This window comes from Megalops cyprinoides, chromosome 14 (genome assembly GCF_013368585.1).
Source record: "Megalops cyprinoides isolate fMegCyp1 chromosome 14, fMegCyp1.pri, whole genome shotgun sequence".
Lineage (NCBI taxonomy): Eukaryota > Metazoa > Chordata > Actinopteri > Elopiformes > Megalopidae > Megalops > Megalops cyprinoides.
The window spans coordinates 8,728,291-8,746,188 of NC_050596.1; the positions used below are offsets into that span (position 1 = coordinate 8,728,291).

Genomic DNA, 17,898 nt, shown 5'->3' on the forward strand with positions numbered 1-17,898 from the left:
ACAGGGTGCACAAAAAGTCATAAATACTATGTAGGCATTGGAATATTGAGAAAACATGGAGGTGCACTGAGGTCTGTCTGGGGGTGCAAAACACCCCTAAGCACCCCCATAACACTGGGCCTGAGTCTTGGCCTCCTTACATTGGTTGCCAGAGAATTTTATAATTGGTCTTAAAAAAAAAATTAATCACTTCATTAGTAAGCTTGTGCTGTCTTACAAAAGTAAGAGAATGCTTAGATATTCTGCAAAGGGTCTCGTAGTTGTACCAGTCACCAGCTTCAAAACCAATGATGACCAATGTGTAATTAAACCTCTTTTAAATACACTTTATTTTGGATTTGCTTTTAATTTCATTTATATTTTTCTTCCCTTTTGTTCTGTTCATCTCCTAATTTTATCATTGTATGTACTTGCTCTCTATTAAGTTGCTTATTCTGTTTTTCTTTTCTGCTTTATCATTGAAAAACAATGAGTAATACGTTATTGTCTATACTGCTGTCGTATATGAATGGTATGATTCGTAAAAACATCATACAACCAATTGTCTCAGATGAACGCTTTGGCACCCCACAAAATTCGTTCGTTACGTGAAAACCTGGCTGACACATCTTGTCCCTAATGCAACTCCGTAGTTGCGTTTGACCTCCTGTGAACCAAGATGGCGCTGCCCGTGAGGACCAACAGCGTGAAAGGTCTCTTGTTTACCATTCAAAAGTATAAAGCGGCCAAAAGGTTTGTCTGCGCTGGAAAATGTACAGATGACAAAGTGAGTTCATGTCTGCGTTTTAAACGCGTGTTCTTCATGCTGTTTGTTTTACAGTTCTCAGCACTGCACGGGATGACATTTGAAAACTGGCTTGGTAGCGTTGTACCCTGGCTTGCTTACTGGTCACTGCACAGTCTCGATGCGAATCCAAATGACAGCTAAATGTCAGACAAATTTGGCGAAGATCTTACTGTGGTTTTAGTAGTTGCCAAGAAGCCGCCTACCTCATCTAAGTTTAATTTTCGAGATGGGTTAGATAACGTTAGCCAAATAGGGAAGTAATTGCATGGAGTTAGCGTGTTCTCAAGCATTATGCAGTTCAATAACTAGCTAGAGAAAAACAGCGGGGAGCTACAATTAACAAGAACGCGTATGCGTTTGTATTAGTAGACTAGCTACCTCCTACGAAACTGACATCATGCTCTTCAATGAGGAGTTGACATTGCTGGCAACTTGGATTAGCTAGTTTATGTTGCGCGTGTGTCGGAATTCTTCAACGCTTAACTTGGAAAAAAAAACACTGAAAAGTCTCATTGTAAACAAAAGATATAGACTGGGGTTTGTTTTATTAATCGTCTATAACGTTAATCTTTAAAAGAGCACAGACTTTTAACAAGAAAATGTTTGAAATCAACTATAATACGTTTTATGAGCATGTGTTTCATAGTTGCATGAAACTACGATGGCCATCAGACCATGTGAATTTATGAGAGTAAATTACTGGTGAGCTTTAGATTTTTGTCCGTAGTTTAGTGGCGAAGCTGCGCGATTCTCTGCTGTGTGATTCTCGAGGGTTAGTACACGGACCGTGTAGTGCGGATGTACGACTTGGAGGCGCCACATGTGCAGAATATGTCCCACTTTGAAGCAAAATTCAGGTTACATGAAAAATATGCCAGTAGGCCTACAACATGAGCTATGGTCTCCTAGGTCCCGCTGCTGCGGTAAAAACGCCAAATTTACCTGTCCAGTTTACGTAAGCGCACATGGAGGAGTCCAAAGCAACCCTTGAAGTGAGGTCCAGGTGATTTTTCTCACTACGTCAGAGGCTGGGGAAAGAGACTAAACACATTAGCATTGGAAATAACTTGCTTCAATACTATTATATTTCTCAAAACGTCTTAGGTTACACTTGAAAGAAATGCAAGCTACACGATTACCTGGCATCAGTTAGCTAGTAGTGTCCCTAAAATGAAATGGCTAATTAGCGACCTTGTGAGCATGGTTTATTAATGAGACATTGACAATATTTGGAGTTCGTTCTTGCTTCAGTCGTTAAGCTTAATATCAGTAGCATATTACTTCCTAGTTTGCTGGTTAGCCAAGGTTGTTTGTCTGGCACATCTGTCCATAGATGTAAGCCAAGTGGTGGACAGTGGGCAACATCTGGGTTATACATATGCCCCTCCCGATAATAACACCAGCATTTACAGATTACTTCTTAAAATAAAATAATTGTGCAACAATCTTCCAGTCCCTCCTGTTTTTATGGACACTAATTGAGTCTATTGGGCAGGTAACAAGGTGCCCCTTATGTCACACAGGTAGGCCTACATTCATTTGGCCTGTCCAGTTTTTAATTGGATAAGCATTTGATACAGTAGCGAAAGTAGATGTGGCAGTGGAAAATGATGCTCTATTTCAGTGTACAGGGACAGTTTTCGTTAATACTTCAGTTTTGGCTTTGCACTTGGAAAGAGCAACAAATGTTTTTTTTTTTATTATTTGACCCAAACGCATCATGCCCATTCAAGCTGGACAGGCACGTGCCCCAGATTTTTGATATCTATATGATATTTTTTATATTTTATATTTTTATTTTATTACTATTATTTTTTTTATAATATGTAGTTATGATCATTTTATATTATGAGTCAAACGTATTCTTCTAATTATGTCATAGATCATACCTCAGAAGGTCGCACACCCCCTTTCCCTATGGTATTGGTTTCTTCCAAAACTTGCAGGATGAAATTGGTTCGCAACAGCAGGTACACACGCCACGCACACAGCACTCTGGTGTGCATCAGTGCTGGGGGAGATGTGGGCTGCAGCTTAACGGTGTGTTGCTGCAGTGGTATAGAGCATCAGTCCCTTTTTCAAAAGTGTGAAAATGAAATGCAATTAGTTATGCACACTTAATTTCATTTGGGATATATAGGCGTATTTTGCTTCGCAAGATAGTTGGCTAGTACCAGCTAAAGTTAATAGCCATCCCTCAATCCGGTTGTTTAGCCCTCTGGCTGGCTAGCTAGTTGTGACTTGTGATAGCATTTTTAGCGCTTTTACCACCACTATCACAGGTTATAGTTAGCAAAACACTGAATTCCATTTGATATCTCCAGGTCAAGATGCAGAGGAAAATCTCATCATTCTTTAAAAAACTGACAGAAAGCCCCAGTCTTGTCCTCAGTCAGGAGGTTGATAGTGCAAGAGGTAGGTTATCGTAGGTGAGATTTATAGTGATAGGTCATTTTTCCTTCATGGAAATGTATGCAAATTTAATTGAAAGATTTGTTCCCTCTTCCATATGACCATTTCAGACCAGTCAAGGGATGATGATGATGATGATGATGACGATGATGATCACACAGTTAAAGTTGCTGATCTGTGTGAAGCAGGTAAAGAATAGTGAATAGTCTAATAATGATTCTCACAACAACAGCATGATGATGATGATGATGATAATAATAATAATAGCTAATAATAACAATAGTAATAATAATAATAATGTTGTCAAAGTACTGTGTAAGAGGCAGTCAAGTAGCCTATTTGGCAGTAAGGGAACAAAATGAAGTGGTTTGATAAATGAAAGCCACAAAAACAAATTTTAGCAATTAGCATTACATAAGGAATTTCACATGATTTAATGAAGGTTTTTCTCAGACTTTCAGACTGACAGAGAAGTTCTTCAAGTCATTGAGGATTCCCCATGTCCCTCCACAAATGTTAATCAGAGTCAGAGCAGTGAGATAGAGGGTAATCATGTTAGGGGGAGAATCAGGATTATTCTTTCTGACATAGTTTGATACATGATGTAAACATTCTATTCTACATAAAATTGTTTAATTAAGCATTTTCTACTTTTCAGAAGATGATGCTGATTATATTATTCCAAGTGAGTGTCTGGCAAGGGACAGTTACATCAGAAGATGTATAATGTAGGAGACCAATAACTGATGTGAAAATCTCTAAATAAATGTACAGTATTTACCCTAACATAAAGTGGGAGATATCTGAGCTACAAAAACTGATTTAGTGAAGTTTTAAAATAATCCCCCCAAAGTCTTTGAATATATATGTCAAATTGCAGAAAATTGCATCATTATTTTCTTTTTTTTCTGGGGAAGGACCCCCATCCCCCTCACTCTGATTGTGCCCCCCTAGAATTTTGGCTTGCATGATGCCCCTGATTTGACCTTAAAAACAAGGCTGTGGAATAGGCCAAGCAGGTTTAAACTCTCTTATAGGTTTAAAAATAACAACATAAATGGTATGTTTCTTGGCACTGAACTCTCCTGGCTGAATGGATTGAGACAGAGCAGGAAGACCCGGCGACACATAGAAGAACATGGAAGAAAAATAACTTCTGTGGGTAAAAAGAAAAATACCAACATTTTTCAGTAAAGATTCTTCAAGAAGCCCCCTTTAATAAGGCTTTGCTGAATCGTGGTTTGTCTTTTTCGTTTTCCTCCTTCCATTGTCCTTTGGCAGTTTCGGAAATTTCCCCGAACGGCTCGTTGCCTTATTTTCCTGCACTTGGGCGTGTTTTACTGCCTGCCCCTTGCCAGGGCCTCTTCCCCACCGCCCAGCATGGTGCCAGCTTGCGTAGGCTAAACAACAGGGTGTTAATTCAAACAGCAGGTCCCTCAGTGTCTGTAATCATCCGTATTGCGCTAAGGCAAAACAAGGACACTGAGTGTTGGGCTGCTCTTGTGTTGCAGCATAATGAAGCCCTCCCGTTGGGTGATGAATGAGCCGTGCGCGGGGAGGAGCTGCTGCTGTTTTTGTGCACAAGGCGCGCGCTCTCCTCCGCTGGCCCATGTGTGTTAGGTTTAGGTGAAGTCTCCGGAGATGCTGAAAGGTGTTACTTGAGGCAGGGTTGCGGGCCACATCACAGCGGTGGCTCATTACAAGGAATAACTTCAGGAATGAACCGTTGGGTTCCACTTGTTTTAATTTTCTCCAAATGTGGAACCACTCACATTATGTCTCTGAGCTAGAGAGAGAGAAGTTCTTGTAAAGGGACACAGGCTCAGCTGTCCAATAGTTAGCCACAATACAAGCTGTGATCCAAAGCAGACAGTTATCTATGGGTATTCAGCTGGTCAGCTCCTGCATTTTTTTTGGGTTGATGTGTCCTTTGTGTGTAAACTAGATAGAGGGGCATCAGTGTAATTACTGTGTAAAAGCGCTGTGGTTAGGGAATTTGACTTGTTGCCAGAAGGTCATGTGTTCAAGTCCTAGGTCAGGATGTATGTCATTTTAATTGGGAATTTGTAAAATGTAAGCCAGTGTGAGGGATTCTGTTAAGAGAATTGACTAATTGCAAAATGGAGCGTATGTCTAAATAAGCGCAGTTGGTGTTTGTGTAATATTGATGTCTGTAGCGGGGCCGAGCCATTTTGAGGCTCTTAAAGCATTACTAATTCACAACAGGCCGTGTTGCAACCCATAATGTTAAAATGAGTTAAAATAGATGTATAATGAAGCAAAACTAGTACGTTGGCCTAAATACGAGTTTAATTCTTTCTGTGCCATTGAACCTATGAACATATAAGCAGCTTCAGCGGTGATGGAAAAATCATTTCACGTGGTCTGTTTATTACAATGTACCGTAGTACATCCAGAGGGCAGGGATTTGAAACGAAGTCCCCTTGGAAAAACCTACAGTTTCCCCCCAATCCAATTGTTATTCAGCGTTTTTAATGCACGAATCATCCGTCGCCTCGCTACTGAGTCGTTCTGTAAGAGGGCTTAATTAGCCACTCCATTCTGCAGTATTTACAGTTATGTCAGCCAAAACCACGAAGAACTTGATACCATACTGGGAAGGAAACGATTAAACCTGGACTGCAGTTTGATTATATCAGTTAATTACCGTATTTATTTTTAAGTGTCACCAAAAGCACTTAAATTTATGCTCGTCTACTTTTCCTAATCGCTTTTTGAGGTAGTTTGATGAATGCATCGATCGTTTTCCTCTCGGCGTAACTTCCAAATGTCTTTTTTTAAAGAAGAAACTCCCCCTTTGTAACAAGTCCAGTAAATTCTAGTGGTGCTGTGTAAACGTCACACGTCATTTCATTTTGGCTCAGCTTTGGACAGAATGTCTTATGTTTTTTAATTAAAATGTACCACATAATCTGGTATCGCGTTTTGGTCCGTGTTCAAGTCGACAGCCGTTCCCCGCGCTAGAGGAAATTACTGGACTCTTCACAGAGAGTTCTCTTTTTGGCAGGGGTGGTTCTAACTATTACAGCTATAATGATATATTCATGAATTTATGAAGTGTGCGTCTGTTATTTCTGCTTCGTTGTTAGATTTTAATGTATATTATTAGTCTCCACTAAACCTTTTGTGTCTGTTGAAAGAAAAATGGAAAGACTAACACTTGATTCCTTCACCCCGTGATATGTGGAACAAAGAATTCACTGTAATGTACTTGTCAAACGGCAAGTCTGCTCTGTCAGCACTGGGCAGAAAGACCTCTTTAATTTCTTTTCCGTGGGCTTTATTTTTATGTATGTATTCAATTCGGTATTTTACCCAAAATAAAAAAAAAGAAATACTGGATTATCGAATTGATATTGACCCACTTCGGGCGAAGCTGTCGTCTTGGCGTATTAATGTTAATAAAAGACCGTTGTGAAAACATCAAGGTGGGTTTTCATTCGATGGCTTTACGTGAAGAGCCACTTGAATAGTCTGTGCCAGCATTGTGGTGAAGTTATATTGGGATATATAAGCAGACTAGATTCACTGGTATTCGGTTGTGTTTAGTTAAAAAGAGTGTAGTCAAAGGAAATGTGTCTGTCATAATAACGAGTTTCGAAGATCTGGCAACGCTCAGCTGGTGAAAAGGCTGTTCGGAACCGCCTGGCCGGTTATTTTTGGACGGTGCGCAGGGAGCGTTGTTCCGAAGCTACTCCGGGTCATTAATCAGGCCGGAGACCCCACGGTGCGCGCAGGCTACGGACTCGGTCGAGCTGTGCTGTTTTTCTCCCTCTCCGCTCTCAGCGCAGTGTGAAGCGTAGAGGAACCTCATCAATCTGCCGTGTCTGACCTGTCAACCGCAGATTCAGTAAAACTGCTCATTCTGCTCCCCTGGCCTCCCCACTCAACCCTCTCTCTCACCTGGTCTCTTGCCCTCTCTCTCCCTCTGTCTTTCACCTTCTCTCTGTTTTTCTCTTTCGTACTTTACCTGTCAGCCCTTGCTTTCTTTCATGCGGGTGGACATTATATGAATTACTGCTTGATGCTTTGATGAAGTGGTGACAGCACACAGTGAGAGCAGATCACAGCCCTTTTGCTGAGGGAACGCCCCCCTCAGGCCAACAGAGAATTCTGCTCTACAGCTTCAGTGTTCTGATGGTCATGTGACCACATCCTGGTCCTGGACAACTACAGTCCTGCACCAGGAATGAATAGCCCTGCAACAGACAGTCTGTCCAGTGTATCAGTATGTATATGTATCTTACTGACCAGGATGCCTCAATTTCATAAACTTGTGTGCCCCTTGTTGCCAGGAGACACCTGGGAGGCGGATCTTCTCTGGGATCCAGCCCACAGGCGTACCTCATCTCGGGAACTACCTGGGCGCTCTGGAGAACTGGGTGGGGCTGCAGGATGTGTGCGACTCCGTGCTGTACAGCATTGTGGACCTGCACGCTATCACGATGCCGCAGGACCCGGCCCACCTCAGACGCAACATCCTGGACATGACAGCCAGCCTGCTGGCCTGCGGCATCCGCCCAGCCCAATGCATCCTGTTCCAGCAATCCCAGGTAATCCAGAAATCTCATACACACACATACATACCTATACTGTCATACACATACACACACACCTTATCATACCGTATACTCACAAACACCCAAACAGTCGCACACGCAAACTATTATAAACCACGCATATACGCTCACAAGCATACACACATAAACACTGACACATTCCAACACCACAAGCACACATGCAAACACAGGCATTGTGTGAGTGTTTTCATTTGAGTTTGGGTTCATGCTGCATATCTTGGCAGTGTTGTGGAGCGCACCAGTCTAGATCCATATGTGAAAATAAAACTGAAACCCAAAGAAAATATTCAACTTCATTGAAAACGGAGGCGAGCTGAAAGCAACAGCGTCTGAAGTGTTGGGATTAGCATCTGAAAGGCTGAACACTGAGAGTTTTAAAGGAGGGGGGGCTGTTACTGGAACACTAGAATAACATCAGAAGGAGAGCAACGTTTCCTGGAATAGTTTGGACGCCTCAGTCAATGAAAGCCGGACGGGGAAAATGAGTGCAAATAAGTCCCAAGTCCAGGACTCTAACTGCTATTCCACACTGCTACCCTCAGGTCTAGAGTCCAGCACTCTAACCCCTACTCCACACTGGTACACTCAGGGCCAGAGTCCAAAAAATGTTCAAAAAAAATAAATAAATAAATAACAAAAACAAAAAAATGCCCCTGTCATCATAACCATCCATAACATCATGACACATGGTATTATCATTGTTAGTGTTTACTCTGAGGCAAGACTTAACCTGACTGTATATAAAAAAAGTCACAAAATCACAGAACCTTATTACATTTTTTTTTAAATAACATTAAGTAACTGTTAGTTTGCAACTCATACCTCTTACTTGTAATGTTGAGGAGGCTGTTATCGCTGCTATACCTGACCCGATTTCCGCAAACTGAGCAGCATGGTGAACTCGCAAGTGAGAAATAAGGTTCGCTGTATTCTCTCCTTTGATAAAACTTGCTTTCTCGAATTCGGCGGGTAGCATCGCTGACGTCAATCGGCTCTCCTCTTTCATTTTGTTTGAACCCGAAAAAATGCCAAACGGCCGCACTTGTGGGTTTTTTTTTTCTTGGTACAAGATTTTTCATCCTTTCATCCTCTCTCAATCCAATCTCTACACAATCTTGTCTAATCGGGGTCACGCGCGAACACCCCAAGGGTTCCGCTTTCACCCTCCCTCCCTCTGTTGTGACGGAACAGCAAGCGGTTATGGTGTAATATGATCCTCCCACTGTCAGTCCCATACGGTGCAAAGCAGTGGCAATTCTTGTCTCACTCCCTCAGCTGTTGAATATAGTATCAGAATACATGTGCTGCTTTCAGCTTAGTGCAGGCAAATACATTAGAAACAAAAACGCCCTTTTTGCCGCATAGCTCAGCTTTATCCTGCAGCTTACACCAGCTAAAATTGGAGCACTGTTTACTATGAAGAAAATACATCCTTACTTAAATATACAAGTTAGTATGCATAAATATAAAAAAGTATAAATATATATGTAAATTCATTAAAAATCTTTTTTACATTGTAGTAAATATTGTAAAATCATACCAGCAATATCTTTAAATATCACCATATTCAACATCATCAACTATTGTCCCAGCCATATCGTGCACATGGGCGTGTGTGTGTGCATGCGCGTGTGTGCGTATGCGTGTGTGCACTTGTGTGTGCAGGAATGTGTGTGTATGTCTCTGTGTCAGCCTGTCCATCTGTCTGTGTTTGTCTGTGCTGGGTTCTCATCTTTGGAAGCGGAAACAGTGGAGACTGCAGTCACTACAGCTGGAGAGCTTTATAATCCAAAATAGCGGTCAGAGCATTAAGCCGCTCGGCTGTAGGGGAACAGCGTTAATCCAGATGAGTGTTATTAAAGGCTCTAATTACATTTAGAGGTGTGAAAGCACTCGATATTTCAAAGCCCTTTGAAAGTGTTTCAAATCTATTTATGTTGATCTGTAAACATTTAGAAAGGCATGTAAACCTAAACAGCCCTCATTCTAGCTAACTACATCCATTTACATGACTTAGTTATGCTGTCAATGGAAAAAGAGCATCCTTTTTCCCATTTTACAGCGTCTTCTGTTGTCGCGTTGGTTTGCTATGCATTCTGGATAGTTGGCATTCAAAGGAAGGTCACTGTCCTGCTCCAGCATCTCAAACATTTTGTTTTAGTTTGAATTTGATTTAATTTAGTAAGCGTAATCGAATTTATTTTAGTGTTTAACAACACAGTCAGAGACTTTGCTGTGGTCTGTGTCAAAGGCCTCTTTCGTTAGCCCGCAGTCGTGGGACTAACTTTGATAAAGAAATGATTGGCAATCAAAAGTGTACACACACATTGTTTGTGATCATAATCCTAAACAGATGAGCAAAGGTCTTGCTGGAAATGGAATATTTATCAGCGCCTCTACTGGATGGAACGTTTTGTACTCAATGTTAAGTGTGGAACACTCTGAGTCAGATCTGTGTGTTGACGGGGCAGCAGTGTGGTGTAAGCGTTAAGGAGCAGGGTGCCAGTTTGATTCCCAGTCGAGCCACTGCTGCTGTACCCTTGGGCAAGATTATTAATCTGAATCGCCTCAGTAAATATTTGCTTCTGTAAGTGGATAGCAAGTAAAACTCATAAGATATGCAAGTCTGGGCGGCAGTGTAGCATAGTGGGTAAGGACCTGCACTCGTAACTGAAAGGTTGCCGGTTCTATTCCCCACTGGGGCACTGCTGCTGTACCCTTGGGCAAGGTACCTAACCCACAGTTGCCTCAGTAAATATCCAGCTGTAAAAATGGATGACACTCTAAGTCGCTCTGGATAAGAGTGTCTGCTAAATGCCAATAATGTAATGTAATGTAATGTAAAGTCTGGATAAGAATGCTAAGAAAACATGGGATGACAAGCAGTGACGGATTCTCCCGCTTTGTTTGTACTCTGCAGGTATCGGAGTAATTGCTGTTTTCCCTTTGCAGGTTTCTGAGCATGCTGAACTCTCCTGGATCCTTGGCTGTCTGACCAGTATGCCTCGCCTCAGACACTTGCCACAGTGGAAAGTAAGTGCTGGAAACAGGCAGAAAAAAAAAAAAAAAAGTTGTCATGCTCTGACACACAATAATCATAACTGCATTCAAACGCAGAGCGCGTACAACTTACATAATTACCTACAGCCTGGAGGCTGTTGATGTGCTTTGCAAACTTTTGAATTTATGACAAAAGTTAAATTTCTGAATCATTTATTTTATTTTGAGGCTTTTTGCAGTCAGAAATCATTTCTTATGTTAATTCAGGTTACTTATTCTTCATTTATAACATCAAGTTAATTCAGATATGACAGCATGCTAATTCAGGAAAATTATTTATTATGCTAATTCAGAAATCCTATCTGTCGTAATGATTAGATGAAGAGCAAACAGAAGAATGAGGGGAGTGTGGGGCTTTTCACCTATCCCGTCCTGCAGGCCGCTGACATCCTCCTCTACAGGTGAGATCAGTCACACTTACACTGGTAACTGATCAGTCACTGTACAGGTGAGATCAGTCACACCTACACTGGTAGCTGATCAGTCACTGTACAGGTGAGATCAGTCACACCTACACTGATAACTGAGTAGTCATAGCACAGGTGAGATCAGTCCTGATAACTGAGCAGTCACAGTACCAACATTTTAATGTGGTCAGTCTCTGAATGTGTGGTGTTAGCCACTTGTCCTCTGCTGTGCCATTCGAAATATTGCTGGACATGGGTCCTGAGATGATGCTGGTTTGATTTATGCAGGTCCACTCATGTCCCAGTGGGGGAGGATCAGGTGCAGCATCTGGAGCTGGCCCAGGACGTGGCCCGAATCTTCAACAACCGCTATGGAGAGCTTTTCCCCGAGCCCCGTGCTCTGCTCAGTGAGTTAGACTGACTGCACACACACGCATAGACACACACAAGTCATATATACACATACACAGGCATTCACACGTGCATGCACACACACAGAAGCACATACTTGCACACACGCTATATATTATACACCTACATGTACTACACCTATACAGGCACTGGCATATTTACTGTAAGCATGCAACCTCATACGCTACACAGGGACACACCCTTCATATTTCAAAATGATCTCCATCAGAGAAGTATCATGTGCCCAGTGAAGCATGTAATAGAGCTTTGATTAAAGGAATGGCTCATCGATTCCACCCTGGATGATGTCTGTGCTGAAAAGTGGAAGGTTCCTTGGAGCGGGTCCTGTGACTCACACATGTGATGAGCTGTGATGGGAATCACTGGGGCCAGTATGGAGAGGGAAGACCTCAGGCTCTGATTGGTTTAGAGCATTTGTATTGCTAAGAGCTCAGACTCTGATTGGCTTTTGTCATTTGCTCTGGACATGCTATTGGCCAATCCACCGCTGAGCATGTGCAGCACGTCCAGGATATTTCAGACCATCTGCTGCAGCTGCCAATCACATTACCTCTCCCCCTGTCTGTCTCCTGTTTTCTCAGTTTCAGTTTTTTAATTTAGTTTGGTCTTATTAGCATGGGAAGCATACAACAGCATAGCAAAAGCACATGCATTTGTTTCTCTCTGGAGAGGTGCTCCTGGCAGGACCTGCTTCTCTGAGAGCTCATCAGCCGTGTTAGTCTCCATCTGCTTACATTCACTCACTAATAGGGTGGTGATTACCAAAGGTTTAGACTAATTATTTTTGGACATAGATGAGTGAGGGTTTTTATTATTTTTTTTTTCTGAATTGCAGGTGCTTCGCGGAAGATAAAGTCCCTCCGTGACCCCACGTCCAAAATGTCGAAGTCGGACCCCCAGCGGCTGGCCACGATCCACCTCACCGACACAACAGACGACATCGCCCTCAAGATCCGCAAGGCGGTGACGGACTTCACCTCGGAGGTGACCTTTGACCCGGAGCGGCGGCCAGGCGTGTCTAACCTGGTGGCGATCCACGCGGCCGTGTCGGGGCAGAGCGTGGAGGAGGTCGTGCGGGGCGCTCAGGGACTGGACACGGCCCACTACAAGGAGGTGGTCGCCGACGCCGTCAACCGCAAGGTGGCGCCGATCCGGGAGGAGATCGCGAGACTGCGGGCCGACGGGGGTTACCTGGAGACCGTGCTCGCCCGGGGCGCGGCCAGGGCCCGTGAGCTTGCTGCTCCCGTCCTGGCACAGGTCCGCAAACGCGTGGGCTTCTTGTGACGCCGCGTGATGTGTTCTAATGACTGCTGGTGCCCCTCTCCACAGGAGACCATGTGCCTGAGAGAGCGAGGAGCTCTTACTAGTGATCTTCCTGCAGGTGCTGAAATTTCATCCTGTATCTGGGCTGATGTCATTTATGGCCTTGGCTGACATCCTCCTCCAGCGGGACCTTCATAGCTTGTATTTTACCCATTATTCGTATGTGCAGCTGGTTACATACTGGAACATTGCGAGTTCTGTACGTGGCACAAAGGTACTGCTCCACCCCGGATTTGAACCCGCAATCTTGTGGTTACGAGTCTGGCACCTGTGAACTCCATACTGCTGTGTATGAGAAATACCAGTCACTGCTCTACCTGTGAAAAAAGGGGGTCAAGAAGTAAAACTGTCTGAGCCACTTCGACTGGGCAGAGCTTTGCACATAGCAGGCAGGATGCCAGACTACATAGGGTTTTATGCTTTTGACCAAAGCTGCTAATCCTTTGTCTTCATCAGGTTCTCTGGGCTTTGATGGGTTTCAGGGCTTCATGGACTTGGCTCTGCTGTCAGAGAGAGTGTGTATAAAAACAGAAGGCTGGATCTCTACATGCTGGTTTGAAGCAGAAGGTTATTCAAGGCACTTCATATATTTTGAATGTCCTTTTTTGTTGAGTTCTGTCATTGTAGAGCAAAACTCAAACTCCATGATTAGAGTGAAAACAAGTGTGTCTTCAAGAGTGCATTGGCGCCTAGGCAAGGGAACTCCTGAACTCAGATAAGACCAAGACTTGCCTTTATTGATTTATTATAATGTAAAAATTAAAATGTGTGTTGGAATAAACAGGAACAATCTATATTACCCCATAAATGGACACTCTGTTGAGTTTCTGTGCACCATGTGATAGTGGACATTGGGTATACAGCATATGTAGGCTGTGAACATATGACCATATATGTGGGCTTTTTATTCTCACTCTCTGCTGTATTTTGTTATTGTATGAATGTATTTTTTTTTCTTTTTGGTAAGGGATAGGTGTGAAGACCTTGAATCATTCCTGTTTTAATTGACATTCAGCTTATATATGAATCCATTTCTTTTTGACAATATAGTTCACCATATTACAGATACATGTATATGTGGGTAAATCCATGGTTCAGGTAACTTGATGTTTGTTATCTCAGATATTGTTAGACAATATTTCGTTATAACGTGGACTTATTATTTTTAATGCATTATAAGAAAAGAAAAGCATTATCGTATTAGTTTTATATACTTTTTTATGTTTTATGTGTTACGTTTTAATCCGTTGTATTACTTTATTCTCAAACAAGATGAACTTCATAAATTCTCCTAATTGAAACATTGCCTCGATGAAAACGCCCTTGGATCATGCATCCTGTCATTAGGTTCGCATGCAACAAACACAGCACAATCCGGTGGCACTGAAGTACAAATATCCTTCGTCTCTATGAGGACTTTGAGTGAGCGGGTCAAAGTGGAGATATACCCTCTTATAGGGTGCTTAAAAGTGATGTGTTAATATATCTGGTGCCTCCGTGAGAACTAGGATCGCGTAAAGTACTTCCATCTGCACTGAGAAGCACTTTCTCGCGATACATTAAAATGGGTCGGGGGTGTAAGAGCGCGCTGCGATAGCCTCTCAATAACAACCTGATCTAAGGGACTCGGCGGAAGCTCTGTCTCGAGTTTGAGAAAGATATGCCCCGATCCTTTCCACCACGTTAGCGCACAATACCCCCTCAAACTGTACCCCGTGTCAAACTATTTGTCATTCTTCATGTCATTTCTTAATGGGAAGTGTTAACCGGTCTAATTTAATTTTAATTCCTGTATCTCTAGGCCCATGCTTTTCTTTCCTCTATACCACGAGATTTTGCTGCAGTGAGATCTTCGGTTGCCCCGTGTTTGCGTGTTGCAAAAGTTCAGTTATCTGTCGTTTAGTGTCAAATCAATTCTTTAATAATAATATTAATAATAATAATAATATATTTTTTGGATGGAAATGAGAACGCTAGCCCACCGCTGGCTCTAATGATCGTTCTAAGTGATAAAATACAGAGCGGATTCAATACCCCGCTTGATCACACGCAGAATAGATTATCCAAACTTGCTCGTTCATCTGTAATTAAAGGAAAATCTTAAATTATATTACTAAAATTTGTGGTCCGGTGTTTTCTTTTGTATGAGTTTGTATGGTTAACTTGATGGTTACTGAAACGGTAGGGGGCACTGAAAAGATTCACTCTTTCTGTTTGCCACGGACTGTGGACGAATGCTCGGTAAGTAATCCTCCATTGGAATTTCAATTATATATTAATCACCTTAATTTATGTCCATCTTACACGAATTATATGATTTACTGGAACCCGAAATCAAATATTTTTTCGTACATACATATAAAATAGTTTATTTATTTTATAACGCAGAGACCTAACTGCTGTGCTATTTTATTACTGTACACTACTTTTGTGCTTGAATGTAATCGACTTGACATCCTTCACGCGCGCACATGCAAAACAGCAGCAAAGAATTACTGCTAAGAAGATACATTCGAAGGATTCAATCGGTCTTTTGCGTCATGATAACGCCAATATATTTGTAATAATATGTACTTTAATGTCAGTTTGGAGCAAGATAGCCCGTGAATAATGAGGAAACGCCTTTATTTCATGGTTATGGAAATTGCAATGCGTTTTACAACATGGTCATTTCATTTTAACGGACAAACGCAAAGTGTTGGGAGCGTTAGTTGTTATATTTTTTTCCAGTTTCAGTTGAGAGGTGGTTCTGAATTCCTTCTGCTGTTCAGGGTGTTGCCATATTTTATAACTAATGAATTCCCTATTTGGAGTTTTTAACGTCACTGCAATAACCGTATAAACTCTTGATGTAGTCAATGTTATAATGCATATGAACATTTTATTAAAATACTCGATATTAAACCTTATAATTGTAAGAAAAAAAACTGATAGAGCACTTATTTTAAGCATAATTTATCAGATATATGAAAGGAAAATAATTTAATGTAAAACAACGGTTTGACCTGGTAAAAAGAAAATGCTTTTACTAGGTATATTTCTACTGTAATAATATTCACTGAGCTTGCAATTGCTACAAATTGTTTTCGTTCCAACAGATGAAACTGCTGCCTTGGATCAAGTCGCATAACGGCAAGAGGTCTGTACCTCCTTAATAGCAGAGACCACATCTGGAAAATCAGCTACAGATATCTCAACTCATCTGGGAAACTTTGAAACAAGGTTTGAAACAATTCGCGCTTAACGTTTTAGTTGTTTAATTACTGATATCATATTTTAAAAACCTTTAGCATAAAATTAAATGGAAATGAACAGAAATTAACGTCCGGCATAATTTAGTAGCCTAGTCCTTTAGTAAGAGAACAACACGGGTTGCAGTGTTGCCACAGATTAGTTTAAGGGGCAGGGCATTTTCTAATAAAAAATAGTCAAAGTGATTAACAGGGAAAGGCTGAAAAAATGAATACTTTCAGAATCTGTTGCAAAAAAGATAGATGTGGTTGTAGACTTTAATGACGGGTATTCCGATTTTAGACGTAGCCTACAGAATGCGCTCATTTCTGTAAAACATGTAGATTGTTGGATTAGACTACAGCAAAGGTACATTGGTAGTGCGCATCTGAGCAGGTTCTTTTTAATGTGAGTTAGGCCTTGTTTACGCACACTAGCAGGAGTGACAAAGCTGACTTCTGAGAGTCCCACATGTACATAGTGAGCTCTGCATTATATAAGTTTCTTTTGTTGCACGAGATTCAAATTTGTACAGCTATTATTTACTCAAATGCAGTAGTTTTTAAATGTGTTTAATAGTAGAAAATCTGTTTTGATCTTTAGCTGTAAATATTTGTGCGTTCGTTCAGATGTTCGTTTCATCATTGATCTATGTATCTCATGGCCTGCATGCAATTTAAAACATGCCCAAAAACTAATATATTTTTAAAGATGAAAGGATATATCTCGGCGCACAGAAATTAATCAAGATATATAAGTACCATGCGCAGGGTCCAGTGAAATAGCGTTACCCCCGTCCATATCTCAGTTGAAGATACATTGGTCTTGAATTGTGCACATTATTGTGCATATACGTCAGTTTCCCGCTTTTGTTCAGTAAATAATCAATAGTCGTGGAATTTAGTCTCTTTTCTCTCATCTCTGTTAAGAAAATGTTATATTCATTTAAGATTGAAGTGTTTGTCTGAAATTATAACCCGTGATTTTAACGCTTTAATTTAAACGCTGTTTCTGATTAGACAATGTAAATGATAATGTAACTATGCGATACGATAATGTAAAATGGTTCAATAAAATAAAATATAAAAACAAAAACATCACGTCGAAGACTGCTTGCAAGAGACAGGGATTAGTTGCGCATTAGCCGTATAATTCATGGGTTTTTAGGAAGGTCATCTTACGCAACTAATGAGTGTCAACTGTAAAATGTGAAAGAGCAACTTTGAAGCTGTTCTGTGTGCTTGTCTCACAGTATGTATTTTGTATTTGTCAGTATAATATATGCACAATCAAAAGAAATTAGGAACTTTCTGAAAGCTTCATGCCAAATCCAAAAGAAACCTCTTCTATAGGCCCCATACGCGCCAAATGTAAATGAAAGCTTCATGCAAACGTTCGATATTAATTTTCCACAAAATGATAGTCTTTCGAGTCAATGCCCTGCCAGGAAATTTGGAAATAAAATCGACATTGAAGAAAAGAGAATTTCTCTTTTATTTAAACTACTGCACGTGTAAATGTAGAATTTAATGTTTTGGATAAAACGTCTTCAACACCTCGAATACTTATGTTACACGTTAAGCACATTTACCAACTGCATAGATTTAGATACACGCTGTATTCCAAGTGCGGTTAATTTAGTGCA

At 41.2% G+C, this 17,898-nt stretch overlaps 1 protein-coding gene across 1 annotated transcript; it reads left to right on the forward strand.

Moving 5' to 3' along the window:
- Positions 1–658: 658 nt before the first annotated feature.
- wars2 (tryptophanyl tRNA synthetase 2, mitochondrial) lies at positions 659–13,287 on the forward strand. The gene is made up of 6 exons (XM_036545965.1): positions 659–766; positions 7,516–7,773; positions 10,753–10,833; positions 11,179–11,261; positions 11,556–11,674; positions 12,535–13,287. The coding sequence occupies exons 1-6, from the start codon at positions 659–661 to the stop codon at positions 12,981–12,983; spliced, it is 1,098 nt and encodes a 365-aa protein (XP_036401858.1). The 3' UTR covers positions 12,984–13,287.
- Positions 13,288–17,898: the final 4,611 nt, after the last annotated feature.